This window comes from Psammomys obesus, unplaced genomic scaffold (genome assembly GCF_907164565.1).
Source record: "Psammomys obesus unplaced genomic scaffold, mPsaObe1.curated_primary_1811, whole genome shotgun sequence".
NCBI lineage: Eukaryota > Metazoa > Chordata > Mammalia > Rodentia > Muridae > Psammomys > Psammomys obesus.
In genome coordinates this window covers 7,138,965-7,165,905 of record NW_026585691.1, presented here as the reverse complement: position 1 = coordinate 7,165,905, position 26,941 = coordinate 7,138,965, and the positions used below count along the sequence as shown (strand labels likewise).

Sequence of the window (26,941 nt, the reverse complement as noted above, 5' to 3'; positions counted from 1 at the left end):
AAAATCAGCTCAAGGTCATGCTTGACTGCACAATGAAGTCCAGGCAGGTTTGGGCTACATGGAGCTTTCTCAGAAAAAAAAAAAAAAAAAGAAAGAAAGAAAAAAAAAAGAAAGAAAAGAAAAGAAAAAAAGCAATTCAAACCAAACCAAACCAAACCAAACCAAACCAAACCAAAGTAGCCTCAGGTCTGTTCAAGTCTATGTATGGAGAAAAGGTCTGTGGAGTCAGATATTTCAGAAGGACAGGAAACTGTTGGCCTATGCACACGGCAAGACAGTGATTAGCTCTTGCTCTTGGGTCTCCTGTCCCAGGCATCTGTGCCAGGCTAGGTTAGCTGCAGGACAAGCAGGCATGGCATTGGGGCAGTGGTAGCCAAAAATGGGAAAATTTCAGGGTCTTTAAAACTGCAGTTAAGGGGGTTGGCTAGATAGCTCAGTGGCTAAGGCTATTTGCTTTCAAGACCAGTGAAACCTCAACTCAAAATAAAATACCCCTCCCCCCCAAAATAAAAGCAAACCTCAGGGAATTATGGTACAATCAGAATAGTACATGATCCTGTCTTGCCTGATTGTAGACTCACTGTGCCAGAGATCAGATCGATCATCAGATGGGAGGCGTTGACCATGGGAAGATCTGGAAATACAACCTGGGAAGGGACTTAATCTAGAGGCTTATTCTTGGCCTCTCATTCAGCTGCAATGGAGATCCTCCTGTGCCCCTCCCCTCCACGCCAGAGTCCTGGTGCAAACCAGCCAGGTGACTAAGCAGAAGAACAGACTCTTGAACATGTCCTTCCATGGACATGTTTTATGAACTCACGCCATAGGGGATTTTATATCATGGAACCAGTGCCAGATATTGGGAAGGGTTGAGGCTGAAAGAGCCTGCCTAGCAGTCAGACGTGTCCTTCCATCTTTCCCAAAGTTCATCTGGTTGGGATTTCTGTAGCTCAGGCAAGCGGGTGGCATCAGCCTCAGTGAAGGGGGTGGCAAAAGTCTCCATTCCGTCATAATACCTTCATTGCTGGCAGTTTTGACTGGGGGCGTCGGCCATGCATGGATGGTTCTTAATAGATGCCAAGTCAGTTTTAGGCTGAGCTGTTTCATTAAAGAAAACCTCACAAAAGTGATTGTGTAACCTTAAAAGTATAAGTGCTGTATGATTTCAAATTTCCACATGGGCTTAATTCTATGTTGTCTAAATGGTAGAGATTCTTTGACACCTAAGAACTGGCTGGCTGAACATCATAGCTTGTTCGACATGAGTTACTTTTTCTCCCCCCCTTAAATGTAATTTGTTTAAAAAAGTTCTTTGTCCAGGAAAGTGAAATGTTCACATTTTGAAAGTCTAAAAATAAAACACCGGAGAATTGATGCCAAAACAATGGTGTCAGTCAGAAATGCTTTCTTGATCCAGTGTCGGAATGGGACTAATTACAGAATTAGCTTGTGGGTACCAGGCACCATTGTTTAAAGCCAATCAACCACAGGCTTGAGAGACCTACTTCTAAAATCTTTTTAAAACTCCGGTTTTCTGATGAGTTGTGACAGCCAGACACTGAGCATATGTAGGGTTTGGTGTGAATGGTAACCTTTTATAATGAAGCTTTTTAATTGAGTGTATACACGCCATTCTCTTGATGGATGAAGGGGCCCCTCTGAATCAGCTTTCATTGAACATGCATTGTTTTTATTTTTGATTCATTTGGAAAAAGGCCTTTTTAATTGCTCACCCGGATCAGATTTACTAAGGTGGCTTATTGAACATTTCTACGGGGAAGTACAGGATTGAGTAAATCGATTTAGGAAATTGCTTTGGGAACTGGGATTGTGGCTGGGTGTCTGAGCACTGATCTAGCATGTGGGAGGAGCTGGGTTCTAGTCCTGGTATTTCAGGAGAGGTGGGGCAAGGGCTGTGCTTCTGGAAAAGCAGTTTTCAAGCTCAAGATGCAGATGGAGAATGAGAAAACTTCTGGAACCTTCATTTGATGGTCCTCGTTGCTCTGTCTGGTAGAGATTAGCAGGGCTTATTTAGGAAGCATTTTTTGTTTTCAAGGCTCTTTCTCCCTTCTTAGGAAGCAATCTCTGTTTATGTCATGTCTGAAGTTAGAAGCATTTACAGTTAGAGGTGATCAGTGTATCCACACAACTTGTAAGCCTCCTGCTGTCTTAAATAATCAGAGTTTGAAGTCCTTTAAGTTCTAGCTATACACTGTTTACTGATTTAGCACTTACTGTTTTGTTTTTTTTCTTAACAGATGTGAATTACTAAGAAGAAAATGGCCCAACAGGACACTGTATTTCCTTCTCTTGTCACCCAGGAAGGGTATACTATCTGGAAAATATGCATCTAAGGTATACTTTTTCTTTCCACCAATCCCACGAGTGTTCCTTGAGGGTGGGAGGGTCGTGAGAGATGAAGCCTTGTAGCTGTTACATTATAAAGGGTCATCTTATTTAAGGGCAACAAAAGTGTTATCGTGTGCTCCTCATGACTCCTGTAGACCACTTCATTACCCCAAAAGGCAGAGATTTCACAGTGGCCCTGCAGTAGCTTCTAACTTCCTGCTAACAGCGAAATCACCATGGAGCTCCAGGCAAATGTTCCCATTAGCTCTTTGAAATCAGAAGTTGCATATTGGATGCCTATAGGGAAATACTGGCCCACAGACATACATTACGCAGCCTGCATAGTATAAGCTCTTTCTAAATGAGCCATCATTTGAAGAGTGAGGTGATCTTACAGCCACATCTGATTTTCCTGGCTCATTTTGAAGTATCATTTTGTTGGGGGGGGGGGGAACAGGCCTCATTTCTAGGTGGTCTTTTTATGGGTGGGACAAAATCATGGCACCCCAGGGGACATTCTAGTTCTTCAGGGTTTCCAGCCCTCTCAAGTGTGCCCTGTGTGGTGCTTGGCTTTCATTTCTGATACTGTCTGGCTGCTATAGGCACTGGAGCACACGGTCACTGCTTTAGGGGAAGGGGGAAGGCAGTGGTAGGTCAACAGACCTTTGGGATCAGCTGGCTCTGGCTATGTCAGCTAATATAAGGGGAACTGTGGTGTGTCCATTCTGACAGCCTCCTGCTTCCTGGAGGTCACAGCCTGCTAGCTAGCAGCCCACTTAATTCCATGGGCACAGTCACCCTGAAGTCCCGTCTGGCTCCCAAAGAAAAACTCTTTTGCATAAGAAACTTTTCCTTTAATCCCATTCGGTTTACGGAGACAGGCAATTTGTAGTTCTTTCTTTGAGGAGTCTTCTGTCTGGGCTTGGAAGATTATCCTCTCTCCTCCAGCAACCCTTAACACCGTGGCTCCCTCCTGCAGGCGAGTGAGGACCATGCCCCGACACAGCCAGTCCCTGACCATGGCACCCTACTCCTCCGTGAGCCTGGTGGAGCAGCTGGAAGACAGGATCCTCTGTCACGAGAAAACCACAGCAGCACTGGTAGAGCACGCCTTCCGCATCAAAGATGACATCGTCAGCAGTTTGCAGAAGATGCAGAACAAAGGGGGAGGTGACCGCTTGGCCAGGCTGTTCTTGGAGGAGCACATTCGAAACATAACCGCCATTGTAAAGCAGCTCAATCGGGACATTGAGGTAAGGCGTGTGCAAGCCAGTGCGGACCATGCTCATCCTCCCAGACCTGGTCCGTGTCGGGCCACCCAAGTCTGAGTCCCAGCTGTCCGATAGTTGTGTATACATGCCTGTGTGTGTGTACTTGTGTGTTGTCTTTGCGTTTCTTCCCCATTTGCTCCCCACCTGTCCTCATTTCATTTCCGTTACTATGATAAAATACCCCAACAGAGAGCAGCTTAGGGGACAAAGGGTTCTCCATTTTAGCTCACAGTTCCAAGTTACTGTTCGTTACTGTGGGAAAGGTAAGGCAGGACCTTCAAGCGCGCGCGCGCACACACACACACACACACACACACACACACACACACACACACACGCACCCAATGAGAATAGCCCCTCACTGAGACTCTGTGATTCTAGGTTATGCCAAGTAAACAACTGAACTATCACACCACCTTCCTTTTTTGAGACAGGGTCTCTCGCTGACTCTGAAGCTGGCCTCTGGCTAGCTGGGCTGGTCAGCAAACCTCAAGAGTCTGCCTGTCCCTGCGCTTGGCTTTGGGGTTACAGGGATACACCAACATACTCAGCTCTTACAAGGGTGCTGGGCATCCAAACTCAGCTCAGCACTTTGCACAGCACTCACTTAACCCGCTGAAGCATCTCTCCAGCCCTCCCCCTCTCCCTTTTTGTGATGTGGGCTCACTGTGTAGCATGGGCTGGCCTTGAACTTGCAACTTGTAGTGGTCCTCCTCCTGTCTTACAAACGCCAGAACTTCAGGCCTTTGACACCAGACCTGAGCTGTCTGTCTTGTCTATTATTAGTAGATATTTTTAGAACAGGATCTTATGTAGCCCAGGCTGGCCTTGACCTCTGTGTCACCAAGGATTACCTTAAACTCCTTATACTCCCGTTCCTACCTCCCAAGTGCTGGAATTATAAGCGTGTGCCACCCTGCATGTACATGCTAGGAAAGCACTCCCATCTACCGAGACACATCCCCAGCCCTGGATCTGCTTTAGGACAGGCTCTCATGTGTCCCAGGCTGACTCCAAACTCACTAGCTAGCCAAGGTTATCCTTGAACTCCTGACCTTCCTGTACCAAGTCTGGAATTGAGACTATGCACCACAGGGCTGGAGAGATGGTTGCACAGATAAAAGCTCTTGCTGCCTTTGCAGAGGACCTGGGTTTGGTTCCCAGCATCAATGGTGGCTCACAACCTCCAGTACCTCCAGGTTCATGGGATCCGATGCCTTCTTCTGACCTCCTCAGACACCAGGCACACACATGCGCATTCAGGCAAAACACTTCCACACGTAAACTAAAAATTAATAACAATTTCAAAAATAATATTGTCTTATCTTTTTTTTAATTTTTAAAAAATTACAGTTTATTTGGGCGTGTATGTGTGTTCACATACGTGGGTGCGTGTATTGTGGGGCATGGATGGAGGTCAGAGAGCACAATTCTGTCCTTCTATTATGTCCTGGGGATCAAGTCATCACCCTTAGCAGCAAGCCTCTTTACCTGCTGAGCCATCTCATCAACCCTGCCTTGTCTCTTCTTAATGATCACCAAGGAAACTGCCTGCGGGAAGATCCAAGTTATATTAAACTTACTTGAGTATTTGATGGCAATTTCTGTCAATGCTGTTTGTGTTTATTCTAAATTTACCTTGCTGATTATTGAATTATTCTGTTTTGTTTGGGTCTCAGTGGAGACGGAGAACTAGACAAAAAGTTTTCCTATGAACCCCTTCCCGCCTTTGAAGACAGTTGTTAGCGTGGTTACTGGGTCAGCCCTGGCTATTCCCGACGAAATGTTTCTGTGCTGAAATGACACAGCGCCAATTATATCATCCAGGCAGCTTAGGCGGTTGAATGGCTTTTCACACTCCTCTTTATTTGCTCTGACATGAAACTAAGACAAGGTCAAGACTGTCTATTAAGTTTAACTCTAGTTTTGAATAAACACAGGGAACATGCAATTGAGTTCAGAGAGCTTAAGACTGGTGAGGCATAGCCTGGGTTTCCGTTTCTGCACAAGGCCGGTGTCTTTCACATGTAATTTTCAGTAACGTGAATAAAATGTGGATGGACAGACAGGGAAGCCTTTGTTCCTGTTGTGTTTTAATCATACTTCCCTAGGCAGATTTGTATTTTTGTCTGTTCGTTTGTTTGTTTGCTGGGAGGCAAGATCTCATGGAGCCTAGGTTCTTAGTAGCCTAGGATTGACCTGCGGCTTCTGCCTATTGAGTCCTGGGGTTACAGGTGTGTACACCACACCAGTTTATGTAGCTTAGACTGAGCCCAGGACTTCATGCATACTAGGTCAGCATGAGATCAACTGAATTACATCTTCCAGACCCTGACTTTCTACTCTTTAAAATAGATTTATGGAAGCGTAATTTAAAAACCATGAAAATCTTCTGACCAGTACACAAATTAAATGAGATTTAGCAAATGTATAAAATTGCACAACCATTAACACTCTCTCATTTTAGGACATTGCCATTACCCCTCCCCAAATTCATAGGAATGCTATTCCTGCTCTAGCCTCCAGCAATTCATTTCTTCAAGCATATACTTTCTCTCCCTCCCTCCCTTCCCCTCTCCCTCTCTCTCCCTTCTCTCTCCTCTCTCCCTTCCTCTCCCTTCTCTCTCCCTCTCTCCCTCTCTTCTTCTCCCTCTCTCTCTCTCTTTCTTTCTCAACAACATCACATGTTTCCCAGGCTGGCCCCAAACTCATTCTGTGGCAGGAAGATCACATACAAAGCTTTGCAAATGTAAGGCCAGCAACTCTTCCCCGCTGAGCTGCCTGCCCAGCCCATAGGCCCACCTTACCTTCTTTTTCTCTTTTATGGTTCATGCTTTTAGTGGCATGGTCTAAAAACTGTTTGATTACTAGCCGAAGACTGCAGAGGCTTTCTCCTGCTTCCTTTACTAAACTTTTAGTTTTCATTTTGATTTCTGTGACCCACTCTGAGTTAGCGTTGGTAAATGCGGTGAGGTGAGGTAAGGCGCTTGCTGAGTAGAACAGACTGTGAGCTTCTCAAGTAAAAGCTTGTCCTAGTCATCTTCCCATTGTTCAAGCACAGCGTCTGAAGGCGGTTGGGAAGGCTGTCCGTGCCCATTTATGCTGCTGTAATAAAATACTACAGGGCGGATGATTTATAAAGAATAGGAATTTATTTAATATGTGTGTGCACTTATGGAAATGTGTCTATGTGTAGGTGGGCGTGAGGACATGTAGGGAGTCATTCTTGTCATCCTTCAAGCTTTGTGCTTTTGAGACAGGGCCTCTTACTGACCTAGAGCTCCCTAGTAGGGTAGGCTAGATGGCCAGTGAACCCGATGGGTCCTTTGGCCACCATCGCCCCGTGTTGAGATTACAACTACTCAACTACCACATCCAGATTTTTTTTAAAAAGATTTACTTATTTATCATTTTTCACAATATCCTGTCTTCATGCCAGAAGAAGGCATCAGACCTCGTTATAAACGGTTGTGAGCCACCATGTGGTTGGTGGGATTTGAACTCAGAACCTTTGGAAGAACAGCTAGTGCTCTTAACCTCTGAGCCATTTCTCCAGCCTGTGGGTTCTGGAGACCAACTTCCAGTCCCCATCTTTAACACAAATACTTCAGTGACTGAGCTGTCCCCTAGTTTTCCGGGGTCCTTTTAAAAATGTCCAGGCTTGGCTCTTGAAGGTGCTGTCCCTGTGACTCAGCCTCCCATAGTCTCACCTCCTACCACAGGCACAATGAGGTCTGAGCAACACCGTGGATGGGAGGGCGACGCCCTCCTCTAATTAGACCCAGAACAAAGCTTTGTGTAGTGAACAGACCCTCAGTTCAGAAGGCAGGGTAGGGGCTGCTAGAAAGGAATGCACCGCCTCTTCCTTGAGCCATAAAAAAGACCAGCTCTGATGCTAGTCAACAGGAGTGCTGAGACTAAAGCCATTCCCACTCCCCAATGTACTTTTTCCCCTTTTCCGTCTTGCTCCTTGGGAGCTCTTCTAGAACCCCGAACTTTTATCTGTTTGTCTGTATTTAAGACAAGGTCTCTTGTAACCCAGGTTGGTCTTGAAGTAACTACGTAGCAGAGAATGACCTTGAATTTGTGGTCCTCTGCCCTCCACCTTCCAAGTACTGGCTGCACAATCCAAAGGGTAACATTTCAGAGTTAGCTTCATAAACTCAGGGTTTTCAGTTGGTAGGTGGAGAGCCAGCCTAGTGTGTGGGAAGCCCAGAGTTTGATCTCAAACACAGTAGAAACTGGGTGTGGTGGTACACGCCTGTGATCCGAGCCCTTGAGAAGCAGAGACAGGAAAATCAGGAGTTCAAGGTCATCTTTGCCTGTATAGCAAGTTCATGGCAGGCCTTGGTTACATGCTACCCCATCTCCAAAAAAGTAAAATAAAATAAAAATAAATAAAGCTAATTTAATAAATAAAACTAATTAAATACATACAAAATTTACCACAACAGTGTAGTGAATTTGAAATCAGTTTTGTTTTCTATGTCTGAAACACACTTTATGAAATGATATTTCTTGCTTCAACCAGACTGCACTCTTTTTTATTTCCATGCATTTTTAGAGTATACAAATTTTGCAAATGAAAAGATGATTTCTGTTGTAGAGGTGGAAAACTGAATAAAATCTAAGTTGGGCAGAAAATTTACTTTGGGTATCCAAATGTTTACCTTCTTGTCACTGGTAATAACTATGCATCAGGCTGGAGTAACAGCAAGGGAATTTAGAAACTTAAGATTCCGCTATGGAATGCCAATTATATGGATTCGGATATATTTTTAAACTAAGCATGTTTGCCCAAACATGAAGAAGCTTGATAAGACATTCAAATTGTTGCACGGCAGCCCAACTTCCTCCAACAAAAATCAGGCTACAATCGTCAGTTTGGGCTGCCTCGACAAATTGCTACAGGCTGCATGGCTCAAAGAGCAGAGATTTATTACTTGCCATTCTAGAGAGCAGGAGATTCAAGGCCCAAAGCCCTGCTTCCTGCCGCCAAGGGAGAGGGCAGAAGCATGTCTGTCTGTCTGACTGTCTGTCTGTCTGACTATCTATCTCTATCTCTCTATCATCTCTCTATCTCTTTCTCTGTCTATCTGTCATCTACCTGTCAGGGAATCAGGTAGTCCTTGGTGGTCTCAAACTTGATGACTCGAGCTCCTGCTCCTTCGGCTTCCTCCCGAGAGCCGGGACAACAGGTGTGAACGGGCGTACCAAGGTGTGCGGTGCTAGGGGACAAACTCGGTTTCATTCATGTTAGTCCAGCATTTTACCAACTGAGCTTCATCCCCAGCCTGTAAGTTGTTCTTGTATTACAGTGCTACACCTGGAGCCCAGGCCTGCTAGGAATCCTATGCATTCGGCTGCTTAACCCTCCAGTCTAATTACATTCCAAAGACCTCTTCCTAGCATTGGAGATTGGAATTTAAACATATAGATTATAGAAGGGCACAATGATGGGAAATAAAAACATGTAAGTCCTAAAAGGAACTCTTCACCTACCAGCAATATAAAATTGGGGTATTAGGGTGGCTGGAGAGACGGCTAAGTATTGAAGAGCACTTGCCGCTCAATCATGAGGATCGGAGTTCAAATCTCAGCACCTGCACCAGGTGGGTTACAACTGCCTGTAATTTCAGCTCCCGGGCACCTGCACGGATGTATGCTCATGCACACTCATGCGCACATGCATACACAAACACACACACCTGCACATACACACACACACTCAAATAATAAACATTTAAATGTCTTCTAAAAGAATCAAGTTGTTATTATACAAGATAATAGTAGCAAGAAAAGATAATAGCTGCATATTTAAAGTGAAGAGACATAATGTATTCAGCTTGTATTCAAAGATGTGGTAGGTGTGTTAGTATTTAGGCAGCCTGCTTCTGGGTTGCCTAGCAACCTATGATGTCATCATGTGTAGCCCGCCAGGTAGCCACACCTGGGGGGAATGGTTCAGTTGCTCCATAAAAGGGCCAGCCCGCCATTTTGTCGCTCTCTTGCCATCTTGTTCTTGCACTCTTCTTCTCTCCTGCTCTTCCCCTCTCTGTCTGGGAGCCTCTCCCCGACCATGTCTTTCTCTCCTTCTCTCTCTCCTACCCTGCCCAGAGACAGTTTCTGTGATCCAGTCCACCTTCCCTTAAAACCTCCCACGTGGAACTAGTCGCAAGGCGTGATTTATAAACCCGCCGTATAACTCACTGCACAATTCTAACAAGGTGTATTTGTGTCAGAGAGCTAGATTCTTGCTGAGTCTCTTCTGTAAATTGCTTGGCTTTCTGTTATCTTTTTTATTTACGTTTTACACTTGTTTTTCAGTTCACCCTAAAATCTTACTGGATATTGTTTTGTTAAGAATCGTGACTTCAGGTAATTTTTTTATATTACAAAACTGAAGCTAAGGCTTGTGTCAGTATCCGAATTGCGCTCCAGTGGGGCGAGAGATTTGGCTCCTGGATTTTATGTAGTTGACAAGGGAATTCCAATGTGCAGCTGAGTGAGCTGGCTACAGTCTAATCCCTGTTAGGGAGATGTGGGGGTTGATTATAACACCCCACAAAAAAATCAGAAGTGGAGGGTCCCAAGGGTTGAACTTGGGACCTTGCACATGCTAGGCTAGTGCTCTGCCACTGAGCTATGCCCTCAACTCTCAAAATTCATGCTGTTACTGGTTTCTTTTATGTGTCTAGGTGTTTTGCCTGCATATATGTCTATGCGTCAAATACCTGGTGCCCACAGAGGCCAGAAGAGGGCATCAGATCCCTGGTGGTTGTGAGCTGGCGGTGGTTGTGGTTGTGAGGGTTCTGGGACCAGAGCCCTTCTCTGGAAGAGCAACCAGTGCTTTGAGCCTCTAAGTCATCTCCTCAGCTCCCCAAATTCATACGGTTTTTACTCTACCCACTAGACTTGTCTCACTACGAGGAGAGAAACAGAAATGAGTGTTCATTAGCCATTCATCCTGTTGACACGGCATTCTGAGTGGAAATTAATGTTTTAACATTTTGTAATATTTTTGAGAATTTTAGACATGAGCACTGTATTTAAATGTCATTTCCACTCCACCTCTCCCCTTCTCCAACCCCTCCTACATCACACCCCACTCCCTCTCCACTTCATGACCTTTTCACTGGTTATTATTACATCTATCTTGTTTATCTTTATTCTGTGTATATGTGCATGGTGGAGGTCAGGGGTCAACTTTCAGGAGTCTGTTCCTTCTGTCTACCTACCATGCAGGTTTTGGGAAGTGAACGTAGATCGTCAGGCTTGGTGACAACATCTTTAATCAGCGAGCTATCTCTCTTCCCCTACTATTTATATGTAACATATATGTATATATTAAGACAGCATCTTATATAGCCCAAGCTAGCCTTGAAGTCCCTGCACAACCAGGGATAACTTTGAACTCCTGGTCTTTCTATTGCCATCTTCAGATTACTGGTATTACAGGTAGGTTTCCCCAAACTTTGTTTCTATTATGGTGGAGCCCGAACCCAGGACTTTATGCGGCACTAAGCAATCACTCTGCTAACTGAGTTACATCCCACCCCTTGCCTCCTAGACATTTTGGCTTGTCTGGGTCCGTCATTGAGGTCCTGATCGCCAGTGGGACGATGGTAATCTGTGAACCTCCTACCTGGTAGACCAGGCCTGAACCACAGAGCTAGGAGCTACGTTCGTTAATAAGGAATTTAGGGTGAGGCGGGAACCGTTAGAGTGACAGGAGCCAACATGCTTACCCAGGGATACAAGGTTTGGCCCTTCGCCCCTCACCGCCTTCCAGCGGGCATGTGGGCCATGAGGGCTGAGTAGCCGTGGTAACACTAGTTTGCGTCAGTGAGCATAAGACAACGGGATGGAGAGTGACGATAGGTCTATTTGGAGAAGATGGTAACATGTGAAGGGCCACCAAAGACAGCGGGGGCAGCTGAGCTAAGGTGAGGGGGTGCTCAGGGAGCTTGTGCAGAGGCAGAAAGGACGAGGGTGAGGACCAGCAAGCAGCCTGGAGGATCATGAGCTGAAGGAAGGGACCACTCAGAAGCCTTGAAGACCAGGAGATGATGTTCGGGGTTTGGCTACAGCCATTATTTAGGGCTGATGAGATGGCTTGGAGGGTTAGGGTACTTGTCCAGCCTGATGATCTGGATTTGGTTCTCTGAACCCACAGGGTGGCTGCCTGCTCTTGAATATTGTCCTTTGATCTACGCAAGTTCACCATGACATAGACGAACCCATGTATATACACATACACAAAACATATATATATATATATATTATATATATAATTTTTAAAAGCCATCATGTGAGGGTTTTTTGTTTGTTTGTTTTGAGTTGTTTTGTTTTCCGAGTTGAGTGTCTTGTAATGTAGTCCAGGCTGGTCTTGAACTCACGATTTACCCCAGTTCCTGCGTAGCTAGGATTATAGATATGTGCCACCACAGCTGTCTTCATTACTTGATTTAAGGTAAAATAATTCATCCATGCTGAGGCTGCATTAGTGGAAAACAAAAGCAACAGAAGCCTTCCCAGGTGGAGCTTACGGACTGATGGGCTCTGGCTACCGGGAAGAGAAGAGGTTATTTGGGACCAAGAGTGGAAGCAAGAGGCCTGTGGATGTAGCTCAGTGGTAGAGTGCTTGCCTAGCTCGCCTGGAACCCTGGGTCTCCTCTCCCCAAACTACATAAACAGGGATGGAAGCAGGGAGACCGAAAAAGGGTAGACCTGTGACAGCAGCTCAGCTTGCGGAAGCCGCTGCAGACATGGGGGAAGTGGGTAGATTTGGGCTTATTTTGAAGGTAGGGGTGACAGGGCCTTCTGCATGTTGGAGGGAGAGACTTCTGTTTGGGAGTTGGCAGGGATGAGGGGTCCGTGATGAAACTAAACACTAGGTGGAACGAAACATCAGAAAATCAATTCCACACACAGAGCAGGACCTGGCAAGCTCTAAGCCTCAGCTTGGATGAAGAGCCAGGCAGGGAGGTCCCGCTTGACGAAATGCTGCTGCCCTGGGTAGGGGTGCCTCTCTCCACTGTGTGTTCATTTTTAAATCCCTTCCCATCTGAGAAGAGGTGGACACTCATGGGGAACTCTCTCCTTGCAGTTCGTAGCCACCTTGGCAGGGCCTGGGCCGTCACTTTGCAAGCATAAATGTCATTATGGCTCCCACACAGTCGATGTTCTATGCTGGTTTTGGGGTGGGGGGCTTCTTCAATGATAAGCCTGTGCCTTTTTCAAAGTGACGAGCCTCTTCTCTCTCAGAGAGGGAAACATCTTTACCCGAAGGACTTGGCCAGATAGTTGACCACCTCTGTCCTTTCCTGCTGTAACCATGTCTCCTAAGGGCAGGTCTGGTACCCTGTAAACACTGGCAAACTAGAGACAGTTTCTCAAACTGACAATGAAGAACAGCTCACTCCTTGCCGAAGGCCAGCACCATTCTAACGTTAGAGCTCCGATGTGGCAGATCGGGGCACATTTCTGACATTTCTGGCCGCCTGCAGCTTTGCTCTAGAGTCTCTTTAAACAATAAGCCCCCTAATGACTTCTGTCTTCATGTAACTTTTTAGTAATGTGAATACCGTGTTAAGCTCAGACATTTTTTTCAGTATTCTTCAAAGCATTGCTAGTGCAATACCTCCCTCATCTGCATAAGAACTATAAAAGGGGTTGGGGATTTAGCTCAGTGGTAGAGTGCTTGCCTAGCAAGCGCAAGGCCCTGGGTTCGGTCCTCAGCTCTGGAAAAAAACAAAAACAAAACAAGGTAAGAACTATAAAAGCTAAATGTGCTTTTCTTATTTATAAGCTGTAAAAGCAAAGGCCACATACTTTTTTTATTATTATTATAAACATAATGTGGGAAATACAAGAAAGAGGAACCCACCCACCCCTTGAACTAGACATAATAAGGAAGATGTTAGCATCCCCCTATTTTATGAGGTTCTTAGCACACAGCAGGAACCAACCTGCCTGTTTATTTTATACTCTTTCTTCTTGCTCAATATTGAACTCTACGCATCTCCTCTTGCTTTTAAAGCCCTGCGTGACTGCCAGGCACGGTGGTGCCCAGCTTTAATCACAGCACTGAGGAGGCAAAGGCAGGTGGATTGATGTGAGTTGGGGACTGCCTGGTCTATGTAGCAAGTCCTAGGTTAGCCAGGGCCACATACTGACAGCTGTCTCTGGTTAAGTGAATGCTGTTCAAAGTTCTCATCATGGTTTCATAAAGATGCAACAGTTGTAAAATCTGTTGGTATGGGAATCACATGGGAACACATTTTTATGCTGACACTTTTACCATTTTGTTTTCTTAAGATCAGTTCTAAGAAGTAGAATTACTTGGCCAAAGAGTTGAACAATATGGATACATTTTGGCTACCTCATCAACCATGCCTTTTGAGGGTTTTTTTTTTTTTTTTTTACTTTTGAATTACAATTAAAATACTTCATTTTTAGTTTATTTTTATAAAAGTGATTGTATGTATGTATATGTTCACGCATGTGTATGTAGTATGTTTGTAGAGGTCAGAGGTTGACATAGGCGTGTCTTCCTGAGTCCATCTCTATCACAGTTTGAATCTAGACCACCCAGGATCCTACTGTCCCTGCCTATCCCATGCGGGTATCAAAGCTTGTACAAACGTGCCTGGCTTTTACGTGGGTGCTGGGATCAAGCTTGGGTTATTTTTCTTGCGTGGGAAGCACTTTATCAACTGAGCTGTAACAAATAAAAGATTTTTTAAGTGGACTTTGGGCTGGGTGTATATGTGAGTGCTAAAGGTAAGCCTCTGTGTTCAGTCTCCAGCATAGCAGAACAAACAATCAAACACAGGCCTTATTTTGTTTTGTTTTTGCTATGTCCGGCTCTCAGCACAAGAGAACAGAAAGCATAAGAAGCGTCCATTCAGCTGCTGCCCTCATATCTAACTCTCCCTGTCCTACAGCCCCTCCCAAGCCACATCCCCTCAGCCATGTCCACTAGTAGCATTCTGCATCAGTGTGGTTCAGGATCTTTCAAACTCACTACTTAGTAGCCAAAAAAGCCCTAGAACTTCTGACCCTCTCTCCCCCACCTCCAGATGTTGGGATTACAGATGTGCGCTGCCATGTCAGGTTTATGCGGTGCTCTGCCTTGCAAGCACTCTAGCAACTGGGTTACGACCCCAGCCCCTCTCTATGGTTCCTGTTCCTCTGGTTACTGGAAAGGTTGCTGGAAATGTTCATGATTTTAAGCACCTCTTCTGTGAATTCCTTTCCATCTTCTTCACTTAGGGATTGAAAACCAAAGCAAAGCCTCGTTTTCCTAGCATCTGATTCGGTGGTACCCAGGAGAGGCCTGTGTCTGTTGTGCATCCGCCTTCAGGCCTACTCCCTAGCTTTGGGTTGCTGGGGACAGGACCTGGGACTCTGGGTGACATCTGTGCACCTCAAAGGCATTTGCACACCATGGCCTTGTGTCTTATTACTATCAACAAAAGTTTGAACATGCTCACGCAGAAAGCATGAGGGCTTCTTTCCATTTTCTGCTTCTAATTAGGTGTCACTTGCTATTGCCCATTGAGGAGAGAGAGAGCTCCACCAGCGCCTTTCACCAGTGGGAGAGTGCGCTAGGGATGAATTAGTCAGATCTGCAGTCTCCTTGCAGGAACGAGCTTCGATGAGTAACATTTTGTCATTCATAGGTGATTGTAGCTTCTTTGCATTCCTCTTCACAGAGCAGGTTCCTTCATTCAAAAACTGGGAACCATGGGAAGTAACAGGTCTGGCAATTGCAAATTCCATTTTCGGTGGCTATAAGACGTAAGTGTCACCAACCTGAACAAAGACAGGGAAACCAGTCCCTCTACCAGTGCAGGAGGTAAGGGACACCTGTCCCTCAGTGCCTGCCTCCTTGCCAGCCCCAGTCCCTGTGCCGCCTTCTTGTGTACCAGGACTGTACTGGTCTTACAGCAGTGCCTGCAAGCCTGCAGCAGGGAAAGCCAGAGTGCAGTCTTAGGTAGGAGTCTGAGGAGGAGGAGCCAGGCTCATGCCTCCCTCTACTGACGAGGCAGTCCCTTCCTCTGTGAAGGAGGTGAGGAGACACTGTGGAGGCCCACTCTTCCTCTTAGTGTTTGGCTAGGACTGGCACAGGCCCCTCATTGGCTGTACCTCGGCCTACTGATGCATCCACATTGTCAGGAACACCCACCTGAACACTCCCATGAGCAGAGAAAGAAAAGCTCGTCACATCCAAGGACCCAGCAGCTAGAGGAGGAGGAAGGGTACCAGTGGGCCAGGGAGAAAAGGGCAATTTACACATTTAGGACCCATGAGCACAGTGTGAAACCCACTGCCTTGAATTTAGAGTTTAGTGGGTCCCAGGAAATCAATGGGAGAAACTCCAGAGAGAGGAGAGTCCGATGCAGAGTGGAGCTGTCAGGAAGGGCAAGTGGGACAGATGCAGCCAAACCCCAGCATATGAATGACAGACGCTCCGGGGGGAGGGAGCCAGAGGGGGGAGGAAATGTTAGTTACACTGAGTAGCTATAAGGGAGTTGAAGAAAAGAGTTTGAGAGGTTCACCAAGCTCTGGGGTTAAAATGTTGTTTTAAGCAGTTGTCGATGCTGGAAAGATGGCTCAGTGGTCCAGCTTGCTTCGGTTTCTAGCACACACCTCAGTCTGTTCCCAATTACCTGTAACTTCAGTTCCAGAGCATCAGATAACCTCTTCTGTACCTCATGGGCACACACACAGGAGGCACAGGCTCACACACATGTATACACAAGTAAAAATCCAAAAACTCAGTCATAGAGCAAAACTTAGCATATTAAAAATATGAAGTGTCAGGCCAGGCGTGATGGCATGCCTTTGAGAGAGGTGGATTTCAGGCAGGTGGATTTCTGTGAGTTTGAGGCCAGCCAGGTCTACAAAGTCTGGGACAGCCAGGACAATGCAGAAAAACTCTGTCTTGAAAGAGAGAAAGAGAGAGAGAGAGGAAGAAAGAAAGAAAGAAAGAGAGAGAGAGAGAAAGAAAGAAAGAAAGAAAGAAAGAAAGAAAGAAAGAAAGAAAGAAAGAAAGAAGGAAAGAAAGAAAGGTCTTATAGACTTTATGAGAATTAAGACAGAGTGAGATGGATCAGCAGGAAAAGGCCTTTGCCGCCACTCCTAAAGACCGGAACTGATCCCCGGGAGCTGCATGGTTGAAGGAGAGGATCAATTCCTTAAAAACTGTGTTCTCACATCCCACTCATCAGTAAATAAAATGTAAAAACAAAGAGCAAAATATTAACAGTTTGAAACAATGAAACAGTCTCTTGACTCTGCTTTTATTTTTAGTTTTTGAGACCGAATCTTGTGAGGAATTCTCCGGCCGCAGGCTCCTGAGTGTGCGGCGCTGGCCAGCGCTCGTTGATTCTGAGTAATCCTTTGGTAGTCGAACATCCTTAAATCAAAGAGAAACTCAAACTGAAATGTAAACAGTGTAAAATAAAATAACGGGGGGGGGGGGCTGGGTATGGTGGCATATCCCTGGGAGTCCTCAACACCGAGGAGGCTGAGGCGGGAGGGGAAATTGGAGGCCAGCCTTGGTCACACAGTGAGATGCTGTCTCTAAAGACAAACAAACAAACAAACAAGTCTACACTAAGCTTAGGGCATAACAGACGTTGTACTGACAATAAAACCTCTTTTATACTAAGGAAAAGTAGTAAAAAAAAAAAAAGAAAAGTTTTATTGGTAGGGGACTCTTAGGAGTGGTACCTCTAGGCCTCCTAGAGGTTTTCAGCCCCTGTGTTCATCAGTTCAGTGCTAAAAGGAACTCCTCATGCAGGTGGATCTCTGTGAGTTCGAGGCCAGCCTGATCTACATAGCAAGCACTGGGCCAGCCAGGGCTAATAGTGAGACTTTTCATTTTAAACAAACAAACAAACAAACAAACAAACAAACAAGGTCTTATGAATTGAGCACTCACGTACTTTCCGGAATTATGAAGTGCTGTGCGGACGCCTGTGAATTTGCCAGTGACCCCAAGCGTCCTTTGTGTCCCCCAGGTTCTCCAGGAGCAGATCCGCGCCAGGGACAACATCAGCTATGGGACTAATTCTGCCTTAAAGACGCTGGAGATGCGCCAGCTCTCTGGCTTGGGAGATCTCCGAGGAAGAGTTGCCAGGTAAGCGTACCAGTCCGTGCCCACTGCCCGCAGAAGGCCCCGCAGAAGGCCCCTCTGAGGCATCTCGAGGAAGGCGGGGTTCTTTGTCCTCACAGTCCATCGGGTGAGGAGGGCGGGTCGGCAGGGGCGTGAGGTGACTGTTCCCGTGGGGTCCACAGTCAAGAAGCGGAGGGAGCTGCCTATGCTAAGCTCCATCTCCCCTTTTCATTCAGTCCGGGACCCCAGGCCCTGAGGAGCCTCTGTCCACGTTCGGGGTTCAGGGTAGTTCTCCCCTCTTCAGTCTCACCTCTTGGAACCGCCCTCACAGCCAGGCCCAGAGGTGCGTGATTCCGAATTCAGCCCGTCACCGCGGGTCTCCAAACAGTGGAGGCTTTACTCACTTGGCTCTGAGATAGATGGTGGGGGGCTGGGGAGGCAGTGGGGGCGGCGGTGTAAAATGCTCGTTGTGGAAGTTTGCTCACCTGAGTTTCACACTGGTAACCACTAGGAGGGCACCAGCTCCACAAAGTCGTGCCCTTTTCTTCATACTCACCCACCTACCAATAATGATGGTGATGATGATGATGATACCCAACTGTTTGTTTGTTTGTTTTGTTTTAGTTTTTCGAGACAGGGTTTTTCTGTGTAGCCTTGGCTGTTCTGGACTCGCTTTGTTGACCAGGCTGGGCTCAAACTCACAGCGATCCTCCTGCCTCTGCCTCCCTAAATGTGGGGATCACAGGAGTGTGCCACCACGCCCGGCTCGATGCCCAACCTTTTTATGAGCTCCAGTTCAGTGAGGAAGTCCCAGTAAATTCTTTCACTACGCCCCTCCCGGCTCTGACCACGGAAGCTAGCGGTAGACTTCAACCCTGGGCGTCAGCCTGCCCTGACTGTTTTCCTTTCCAAAGCTGGCCGGGTGTTCTGGGAGGAAATGATCGGAGGGCGCCCTCTGCTGCCAGGTAACCGTGTGGTCACTGAATCCAATGATGCTCAGGGCTTACTGTTCGAATGCCTTTTATAAGGCTCATCTTTGGGACAGCCACGGCTACGCACAGGGGAAACCTGTCTCGAAAGACCAAAATAAGTGCTCATCTTTGTTATAATTAATTTTTGTCTTATTTCCTGGAAGTATTGGTTTCCTATAGGCTGGAAAATTTAAGATGTGTTTTCCTGTCAGCCTGGAAAGTGATTTTTCTCTTTACTTGGGTGTGATCCAAGGACACAGACCCTCAGGATTACCTGGCATTTTAAAAGATATATATTTCATTTACAGTTACATTTATGCGTGTGTGTGTGTGTGTACACGTGTGTACTGTGGCATGTATGTGGAGAACAGAGGATAATTGCAGAAGTCGATTCTCTCCCATCACCACACGTGGCCCAGGGAACTCAAGTCATCAGGCTGGGCAGCAAGTGCTTTCGCCGGCTGAACCGTCTTCCAGGCTCACGCCTCGGACCTCGTTAGCAATGTCCACACCCGCAGCTACTGAATTAGAACCTGTTTCTCATGAGATCCGTGGACTCTGGGCACACTGACGGTTAAGAATCTCTGCAAGAGGCCTTCCCCTCCGGATTATTTTTAGCTGGCTGGGATGAAGTTGTCCAGATGATGTCTGGGCCTCTTCTGCCCTCTGCTCCATTAAGAGTCAGTACAAATAACGGGGCAGAGTGACCACTCTGCACTGGTTCTTCGCTGCTCTGTTGCTCTTTTGGTTTTTGTTTTTTAGTGTGCCTGTGTGCGCGCCCGAGTGTATATATGTACCATGTATATGTGTGCACACATGCATGCAGGAGCCTTTGGTCATGAAGAGTAGATGTCAGATCCTCTGGGACCAGAGCTACAGGAGGTTGTAAGCGGCCATGTGAGTGTGTGGGGGACTGAACCCAGGTTTTCTTCCAGAGTGGTGAGCACCCTTAACCTCTGAGCCACCTCTCCAGCTGCCGCCGCCCCTCCTTTAATTCTTATTTATTTAAAATGGAGTCTCACTCTGCAGCCCAGCAGGCTTTGCGTTGCCCTGCCTTGCCCTCCTGAGTGCCGGGGCTATGGGCGTGTTCCACCACGCCCGGCCCGTCTGTCGTCTGTGTTCTCAGTGGGATGAGTCCCCTCTAGTCTCCTTAGTCTGACGTTGGTGGTAGACAGCTTCTGATCTCCTCACCTCTTCCTACCCTTGTCTTGCACCTTCTTCTCCAAAGAAGCCCATTCTTGTGCCTTTGGGCTTTGGCACGTGGGTACCTTTCCACTTCCTCTTACCTTTAAAGTATAGTGCAAACGTCTTCTCCTCCAGGGGTCCTTCCCTACTCTGCGGAGTGTCGCCTCCTCCCCCACTCCTGACTTAAGCTCTATCCTGTCACCCTGGTGTCTTCTTCATTGTCTTGGAGTGAGGCTCTGTATCGTTTACTACTGTAGTCAAGTGCCGAGAGCCCGCTGGAAACAGTAGGTAGTTGACAAATGCTTGTTTGGGTGAATGGCTGATCTAGAAAAGTTGTTGGAGCAGGACTGCAAAATCCTGAGTCTTCGTTTGGCTTTTAAAAGACCCCGAAGCTCAGAGAACAGCAGGGACTCAAGGCTGAAGAGTGTCATGGCCACTCTAGTGATGGTTCTGTTGGTCTATGAAGTGTAGTCCTGCAGTCACCTCCTGGCTGGAGAGGCTGAGGACCGAGCAGCTGTTAGCTCACTGTGTCAGGAGCCCCACCCAGGGCCTGGAGGGTTTCTGGAGAGCCACTGGTCTTTAGTCCATGTTGGAAGCCTGAGAAGCCTGTGTCTGTGTCTGGAGTGAAGCGGCAGCAGCAAGGGGGTAGGTGGCCTTGCCGGTGAGGCAACGAGGCAAACAGCACAGCTCCCCCTCAGAGCTGGGCTCACAGGAAGGCGCTGCCTGCTTTAGGATGGGTCTTCTTGCTTCTAATGGGCAGGGCAGGAAGATCCCTCACAGGAGTACCCAGTGGCTGGATCCGGTCAGGATGATTACCAAAATTAGCTGTCACACCGCTGTGGGTGCAGATGGAGACTGAGACTGTGTAGAGCCAGCAGGGAGGGAGCAAGGCACAAATGGCAGCTGTCCGCCCCTCCGCCCCTCAGTGACACTGATGCCACTTTTATGACATTGTATCTGGACATAGAAGAACTCTCTCAAAATACCGTCAGGAGTCTTCCGTTCTGCTTCAGGGTTTCATCAGCTTCTCCACCCAACTTGTTCCTCCCCTGTTGACAAACGCCTTGATTCTAAAACCGCCGAGTGTTTGTGATAGGCACCGGATACCTTGGGTTTGTTTTGTGGCTATATCTGTCTCTCTCTTGGAAGGCTAATGAGATTTTGTTGTAATGAATTCGTGTGACAGAAAGTCTCCTTGGCAAGATTTTTGACTTTTGTGCGTTGATTACATAACTGTGTTGGAGCAGTATAGCTTTTAAAGTGATAATACTAGATTCCTAGGCTGGCCTATGCTTTCCTGTCGGGGTGTGTAGCTTTTATGGATCTATTAGTAATGCAGTGAACAGCAGACAGGCCCTTGCTTCTTACTTGTAGATCTAGGTCAGGACATGCATCCCTCTCAGCACAGCGCCCCTCACGTAGGACAAGGCTGGAGATTTTTCCATTTCTTCCAGAAGCAAAGCTCATGTTTAGCTTCCCAATTCCTATTGCACTGTTTGGGTCTGTGTTTGGCACACTGTCTGCATTTTCTCCAGAATCCCAGAATCTCCTTCTTCTTCTCTGATAAGTGTGGGTGTGCCTGGTGGCAGAGTGTTAGAGGGAAAATATCCGTATGCCAAGCCATAAGCTCCCAATACCTGCGAACTGGGAATTAGAGGGGGATAACACTGGGACCATCACAAACAGAAGAGTGGCCCTGAGAGAACTAGCTCTCCCTCCCCCTCCCTTCCTCGCCCTCCTTTCTTCCTTCCCTCTCTTCCTCTGACTCTCTGTTGCTCTTTAAGAAGAGAGTTCATGATACATAATTCACATATAAACAAACAATGGGGAAGGGCTTGGAGAGATGGCTTAGCACTTAAGAGTGTTTGTTGCTCTTCCAAAGGATCCAGTTTTGCTTCCTAGGTTCCATTTCAGGTGGGCTTATGACTGCCTGTAACTCCAGCTCCAGGGCACCGACTCCCTCTTCTGAACTCTGCAGCAGGCATTGCACTCAAATGGACACACACACCCACACACACAGAGAGGGGGGGGGAGGGGGAATTTAAACTAAAACTTTAAAGCATACAGTTCAGTGGCTTTTAGTATATTCACCGTGCAACCATCACGATTAATCATAGAACACTCGAACAATTCAGAAAGAAACCCTGTGGCTTTTGCTGTCACTCCCCCAGATTCCCTCAAACCCTGTCCACGGCAACCACAGAATTCTTTCCATCTCTGCGGATTTGGCTCTCTGGATGTTTCCTGTGAGTGGAATCATGCACACAGGTGCTTGCACTCAGCGTAGGGCTTTCAGGGTTCACCTGTGTGTGGTGTCTCAGTGCATCATGGCAGTCTATGGCTAAGACACACCACACTGTTTCTTCCTAAGCTGAGCAGATGTGCTGTTTCTACTTTTTATCTATTTAAATCATAATATAATAATTCTTATAAATGATATATAAAAGATAACCATACATTATAAATGAGGCTGAGAATACGTGTTTATGAGGTCTCGTGTGTTTACATTTTTAGAAGATGAATTGATTTTTATTTTCCGTGTACAAGCGTTTTGCTTGCATGCGTGTGTGTGTGTGTGTGTGTGTGTGTGTGTGTACCACATGTGTGCAGTGGCCATGGAGACCAGAAAAGGGTTCAAGTCCCCTGCAGCTGACGTTATAGGCAGTTGTGTGCAGGCCTATGTGGGTGCTGTTCACTGAACTCTGGTTCCCTGGAAATGTCTGTGACCACTCATCTATCTCTCCAGCCTTGATCTATGTCTCAGCAGCTTCATATACATGGTGTGAGGTAGGGTTCCGAGCTCATTCTTTTGCATGTTTAGTTATTTTTCAATATCAGTAGTCAAAAGTCTATTCTATCTCTCACTGACTGTCTTGGCACCATACTTGAAAATCATTTGGGGGTAAGGACACTTAAGTTCTTTTCTTTCTTCTCCCTTCCCTTTCCTCTCCCCTTCCTTTTTCATTATGTGTGCACAGGTGTTACTCTCTGGAGCCATCCACTTTTTTATTTTATGTATATGAATACTGTTTTCATGAACAGCAGAAGAGGGAATCAGATCCCATTACAGGTGGTTGAAAGCCATGTGGTTGCTGGGAATTGAACTCAGGACCTCTGGAAGAACAGCCAGTCCCCTCAACCTCTGAGCCATCTCTCCAGCCCCTATTTTTTTTTAACTGTGGTGTGTGTGTGTGTGTGTGTGTGTGTGTGTGTGTGTGTGTGTGTGTGATGTGAACTTTTGGGTACATAGGCATGCGTGCACCATGGTGCCAGTGTGGAGGTCAGAGGGCAGCTATTGGCAGCTGGTTCTCTCCTGCTGCTGTGTGGAACCCACGCATTGAACTCAGGCCTTTGGGCCTGAGGTACACATGTACCTCTGTCCTCTGAGGTGTCTCACCAGCCACTTTAAAACAAAATTCAAGAGCACGTGCTGGCCAGCTAGGCTTCACCGGCAGCCAGTGAGCCTGGGAGATTTGCTCGTCTCTGCCTTCTCAGGGCTGTGATTGTAAGTGTCTCACCTGGTTTGAAATATTATTTTTTAATTTTTAAATGTGTGTAGGTGTGTATGTGGGTGCAGGTACCTGCTGAGGCCAGAAGTATTGGATCCCCTGGAGCTAGAGTCATACATGGCTGTGGTGAGCCGCTGGGGACTGAACTCCAGTCTTCTGCAAGTACTTGCTCTTAACCACAGAGCCATCTCCCCAGCCCCACAAAACCTGGCTTTTTTTTCTTTCTTTACATGCAGTCTGAGCATCAGACTCAGTTCCTCATGCTTTACTGCCTGAGCCTTCTCCAAGCCCAGGAGTACAGTTTCTGAGGAGGCCTTGCGTTTCACAATGCCTTTTACATTATACAAGGCAGCCACTTGTGCTTTTAAGCTTTAATGAGTGTGTGTCGTTTGCCTGGGTAGGTGTGATGCCAGCATAGCCAGACTCTCGGCAGAGCATAAGTCGACCTACGAGGGACTCCAGCACTTGAACAAGGAACAGCAAGCAGCCAAGCTGATCCTGGAAACAAAGATCAAAGACGCAGAAGGACAGGTAAGGCCAGCTGGGGTCCCTGGTATGGGTTTATGCAAATCCTCGGCTCTTTCTGCTCCATTTTCTCTGTCTCACTGAGACAGAAGGAGTGGTCCTTCATGAAGCCAGATCACAGAGAGTTTTTGGTACAGTGCCCATTTAAAGAGTCTTTCCCCTTATTCAAGAAGCAGTTCACATACCCCAGAAATTCTAAACTATATCTCCCAAACTACCTGTCGCACAGGTGAGTGACCCATGGTTGATTTGTAAGCTGCTTATCCCAGTGTCTGATTCAGGAAATACGTTCTTTCCTGACAGCGACTCATTGCCTGTGCTGACTCATCACGTGGTCTGAATGTGGGACCCAGTTAGACCAAAGCTAGAGAGTAAGCTGACCAAGGAATCTTAGGGGATCTTACCTTGAAAATCCATAGTTTACTTCACAAAGCAAGACTCAGCATTTCACTAGTTTGGAATGGTTTCTTTTAAGATTTTTATTATCATTCTGTGTGTGTGTGAGCGAGAGAGAGAAAGAGAGAGAGAGAGAGAGAGAGAGAGAGAGAGAGAACTTAGATCCCCCTGGAGCTGGATTATAGGCTGTTGAAAGCCACCTGACATTGGTGCTAGGACTGAACCCTGAAGAGTTTGTGCCCTTAACTGCAGAGCCATCTCTCCAACCCTACTTTATCGGATTTTTAAAGTTTGTTTGGTTTGTATTACTTACACACTCCCTCTGTCATAACAGGGCTAGCCTCCTAAGACTTTTCCACACTATCTTCCTAATTTACCATTCTTTACATAACCAGAGACTATTCTAGGAAAACAGGGGCAACTGGGCAATAGACTGGATTAAAAAATACTTCTTAACTTCAGCAAGAATTTGAAGCTGCTCATGTAAAAACAAAGGGCATTAGAAAACTTTGAAAGAAAGGCAGGCCTTTGGGTTGTTTTTCTTTTAAGATGAACAGGGCCTGGCTTGATAGCATGGGTCCACAATCCCAGTGAGTCTGGAGGCTTAGGCAGGAGGATCCCACATTCAAGTTTTGTATGGGCTAAAAAGTGAGTTAGGCCAACCTGAGCAGTTTGCACATCTCAAGATGAAAAGCAAAGGCAGATGGCTCAGTGGGGTAGACGTTCATGCCACCAAGCCTGCTGACCTGAGTTCAGTCTCCATAACCCACATAATGGAAGGACAGAACCCACTCCCACAAGTTGTCTTCTGACATCTGGAACCTCGAAACACTTGTAAGCCGTAGAAACTCTGCCCTCTGTGACTGGCAGCCACGGTGCCGAGGTAACCATGGCTGCATACCATGAGAGCTGGTAGAGGTGCCTGCCCTGGGCAGGAGCTGGGCTTGCTCATAAGAGAGCTGTTAAGCTTAGCACTCACTGTGTGGTGAGTATTTTGTCAGTGACCCCTGTCTTGATTTTCACTGGGTGTGTTAGAAAGAAAATGAAGGCAGTGGCTAGGTGGATAGTGTAAGAGTTAAAGAGCCCTAGGGAGATGGCACAGGAGTTAAAGTGCTCATGCACACAAACAGAAGGGCCTAGGTTTGGATGTGAAGCACCCCTTAAAGGCTAGACGCCATAGGGACTGGAGAGACAGCTCAGTACTTAAGAGTACTTGCTCTTCTGAGTTCAATTCCCAGTACCATGGTAGATCGCAATCGTAATTCCAGTCTTAGGGAATCTGATACCCTCTTGTGACCTCAGCAGGCACAACACACACACACACACACACACACACACACACACACACACACACACACAGTGCATATACATACATTTAGGCAGACACTCATGCAAATAAAATAAAATAACCTAATTTTTTTTTTAAAAGCTGGACATTGTGATACACCTAGTACTTGGTGGTAGACAAGCAACAAGAGCTTATTGGCCAGCCATTCTAGCCAATAGGTGAGCTCCACGTTCATCAACACGTTCTGTCTCAAAAAGTAAAGAGGAGAATGATTGAGGAAAACGACTCCTGTTGACCTCTGGCCTTCATATGTGTATGTGTGCATATGCACCTACACACACACACACACACACACACACACACTCAGAGGTGGAAGGAGGAGGAAAACTTCTAAATGGACTGTGTAAAGTGACTCTTAATGCCACTGTCCAGCATTGACGTATGAACTGCTTTCTGAGATGGCCCCTGAAGACATGACCTGAGACCTTTATAACTCAATCTTCTTTTCCAGATTTCTCAGCTTTTGAACAGAGTAGACCTGTCTATCTCAGAGCAGAGCACCAAACTGAAGATGTCCCACAGAGACAGCAACCACCAGCTGCAGCTCCTGGACACTAAGTGAGTCATCAGCTTGTGAAGAGTTTTCTCAAGTTCTTTCTGAGCTCATGACACTTTCCTCCTCTTGTTTTTATTTTTAAAACACAGTGTCTGAACTTTGCCTGTTTAAAATTTTTATTTTTATTTCTATTTGTCTGTGTGGATATCTGCACATGAGTGCAGTGCCTAAAGAGGCCAGAAGAGGGCATTGGGTCCCCTGGAACTGGACCTGCAGGTGGTTGTCAACAGCCAGATGTAGGTGTTAAGAACTGAACTCAAGTCCGCTGGAAGAGCAGCAAGTCCTCTTAAGTTCTAAGCCAGCCCCCCTGCACACCTCTTGCTTTTGATTTATCACACAGAGTGAAAGTAATAATGAAAGCTAAAAGAAAAAGTTTTCATGTGGCACACTGTCACCTTTCCTTCATAATTATTGCTTCTAGTGGTTGGATGATGGCCCATCTTTTCATCCATTGTGTATTTGTTTTATTTATTGTATTTTGATGTGTCTATATATGTGTGTAAATGTGCAACGGTGGGTTGAATGTGCCCATGAATGAATGCGTGAGTGCATGGAGGTGATGGTTAACATTGGGCGTCTTCCTCTATCTCTCTTCATCTCTTTTTTTTTTTTTTTTTTTTTTTTTGAGGCAGAGTCTCTCCCTGATTCTGCTAGATTAACTGGCCAGTGAGACTTTCTTTCCACTTCCCCAGTGCTGGGATCG

The 26,941-nt window shown here is 46.5% G+C and overlaps 1 protein-coding gene across 1 annotated transcript in view; it reads left to right on the top strand.

Moving 5' to 3' along the window:
- The window catches only part of Fam81a (family with sequence similarity 81 member A), a 50,401-nt gene that overhangs the window by 10,700 nt on the left and 12,760 nt on the right, over positions 1–26,941 (top strand). The window contains exons 2-6 of the mRNA XM_055598827.1: positions 2,259–2,355; positions 3,329–3,602; positions 17,654–17,772; positions 23,815–23,944; positions 26,134–26,240. Coding sequence (XP_055454802.1) covers positions 2,345–2,355; positions 3,329–3,602; positions 17,654–17,772; positions 23,815–23,944; positions 26,134–26,240 — 641 coding nt within the window. The 5' untranslated portion in view covers positions 2,259–2,344. The remainder of the gene's footprint in view (positions 1–2,258; positions 2,356–3,328; positions 3,603–17,653; positions 17,773–23,814; positions 23,945–26,133; positions 26,241–26,941) is intronic.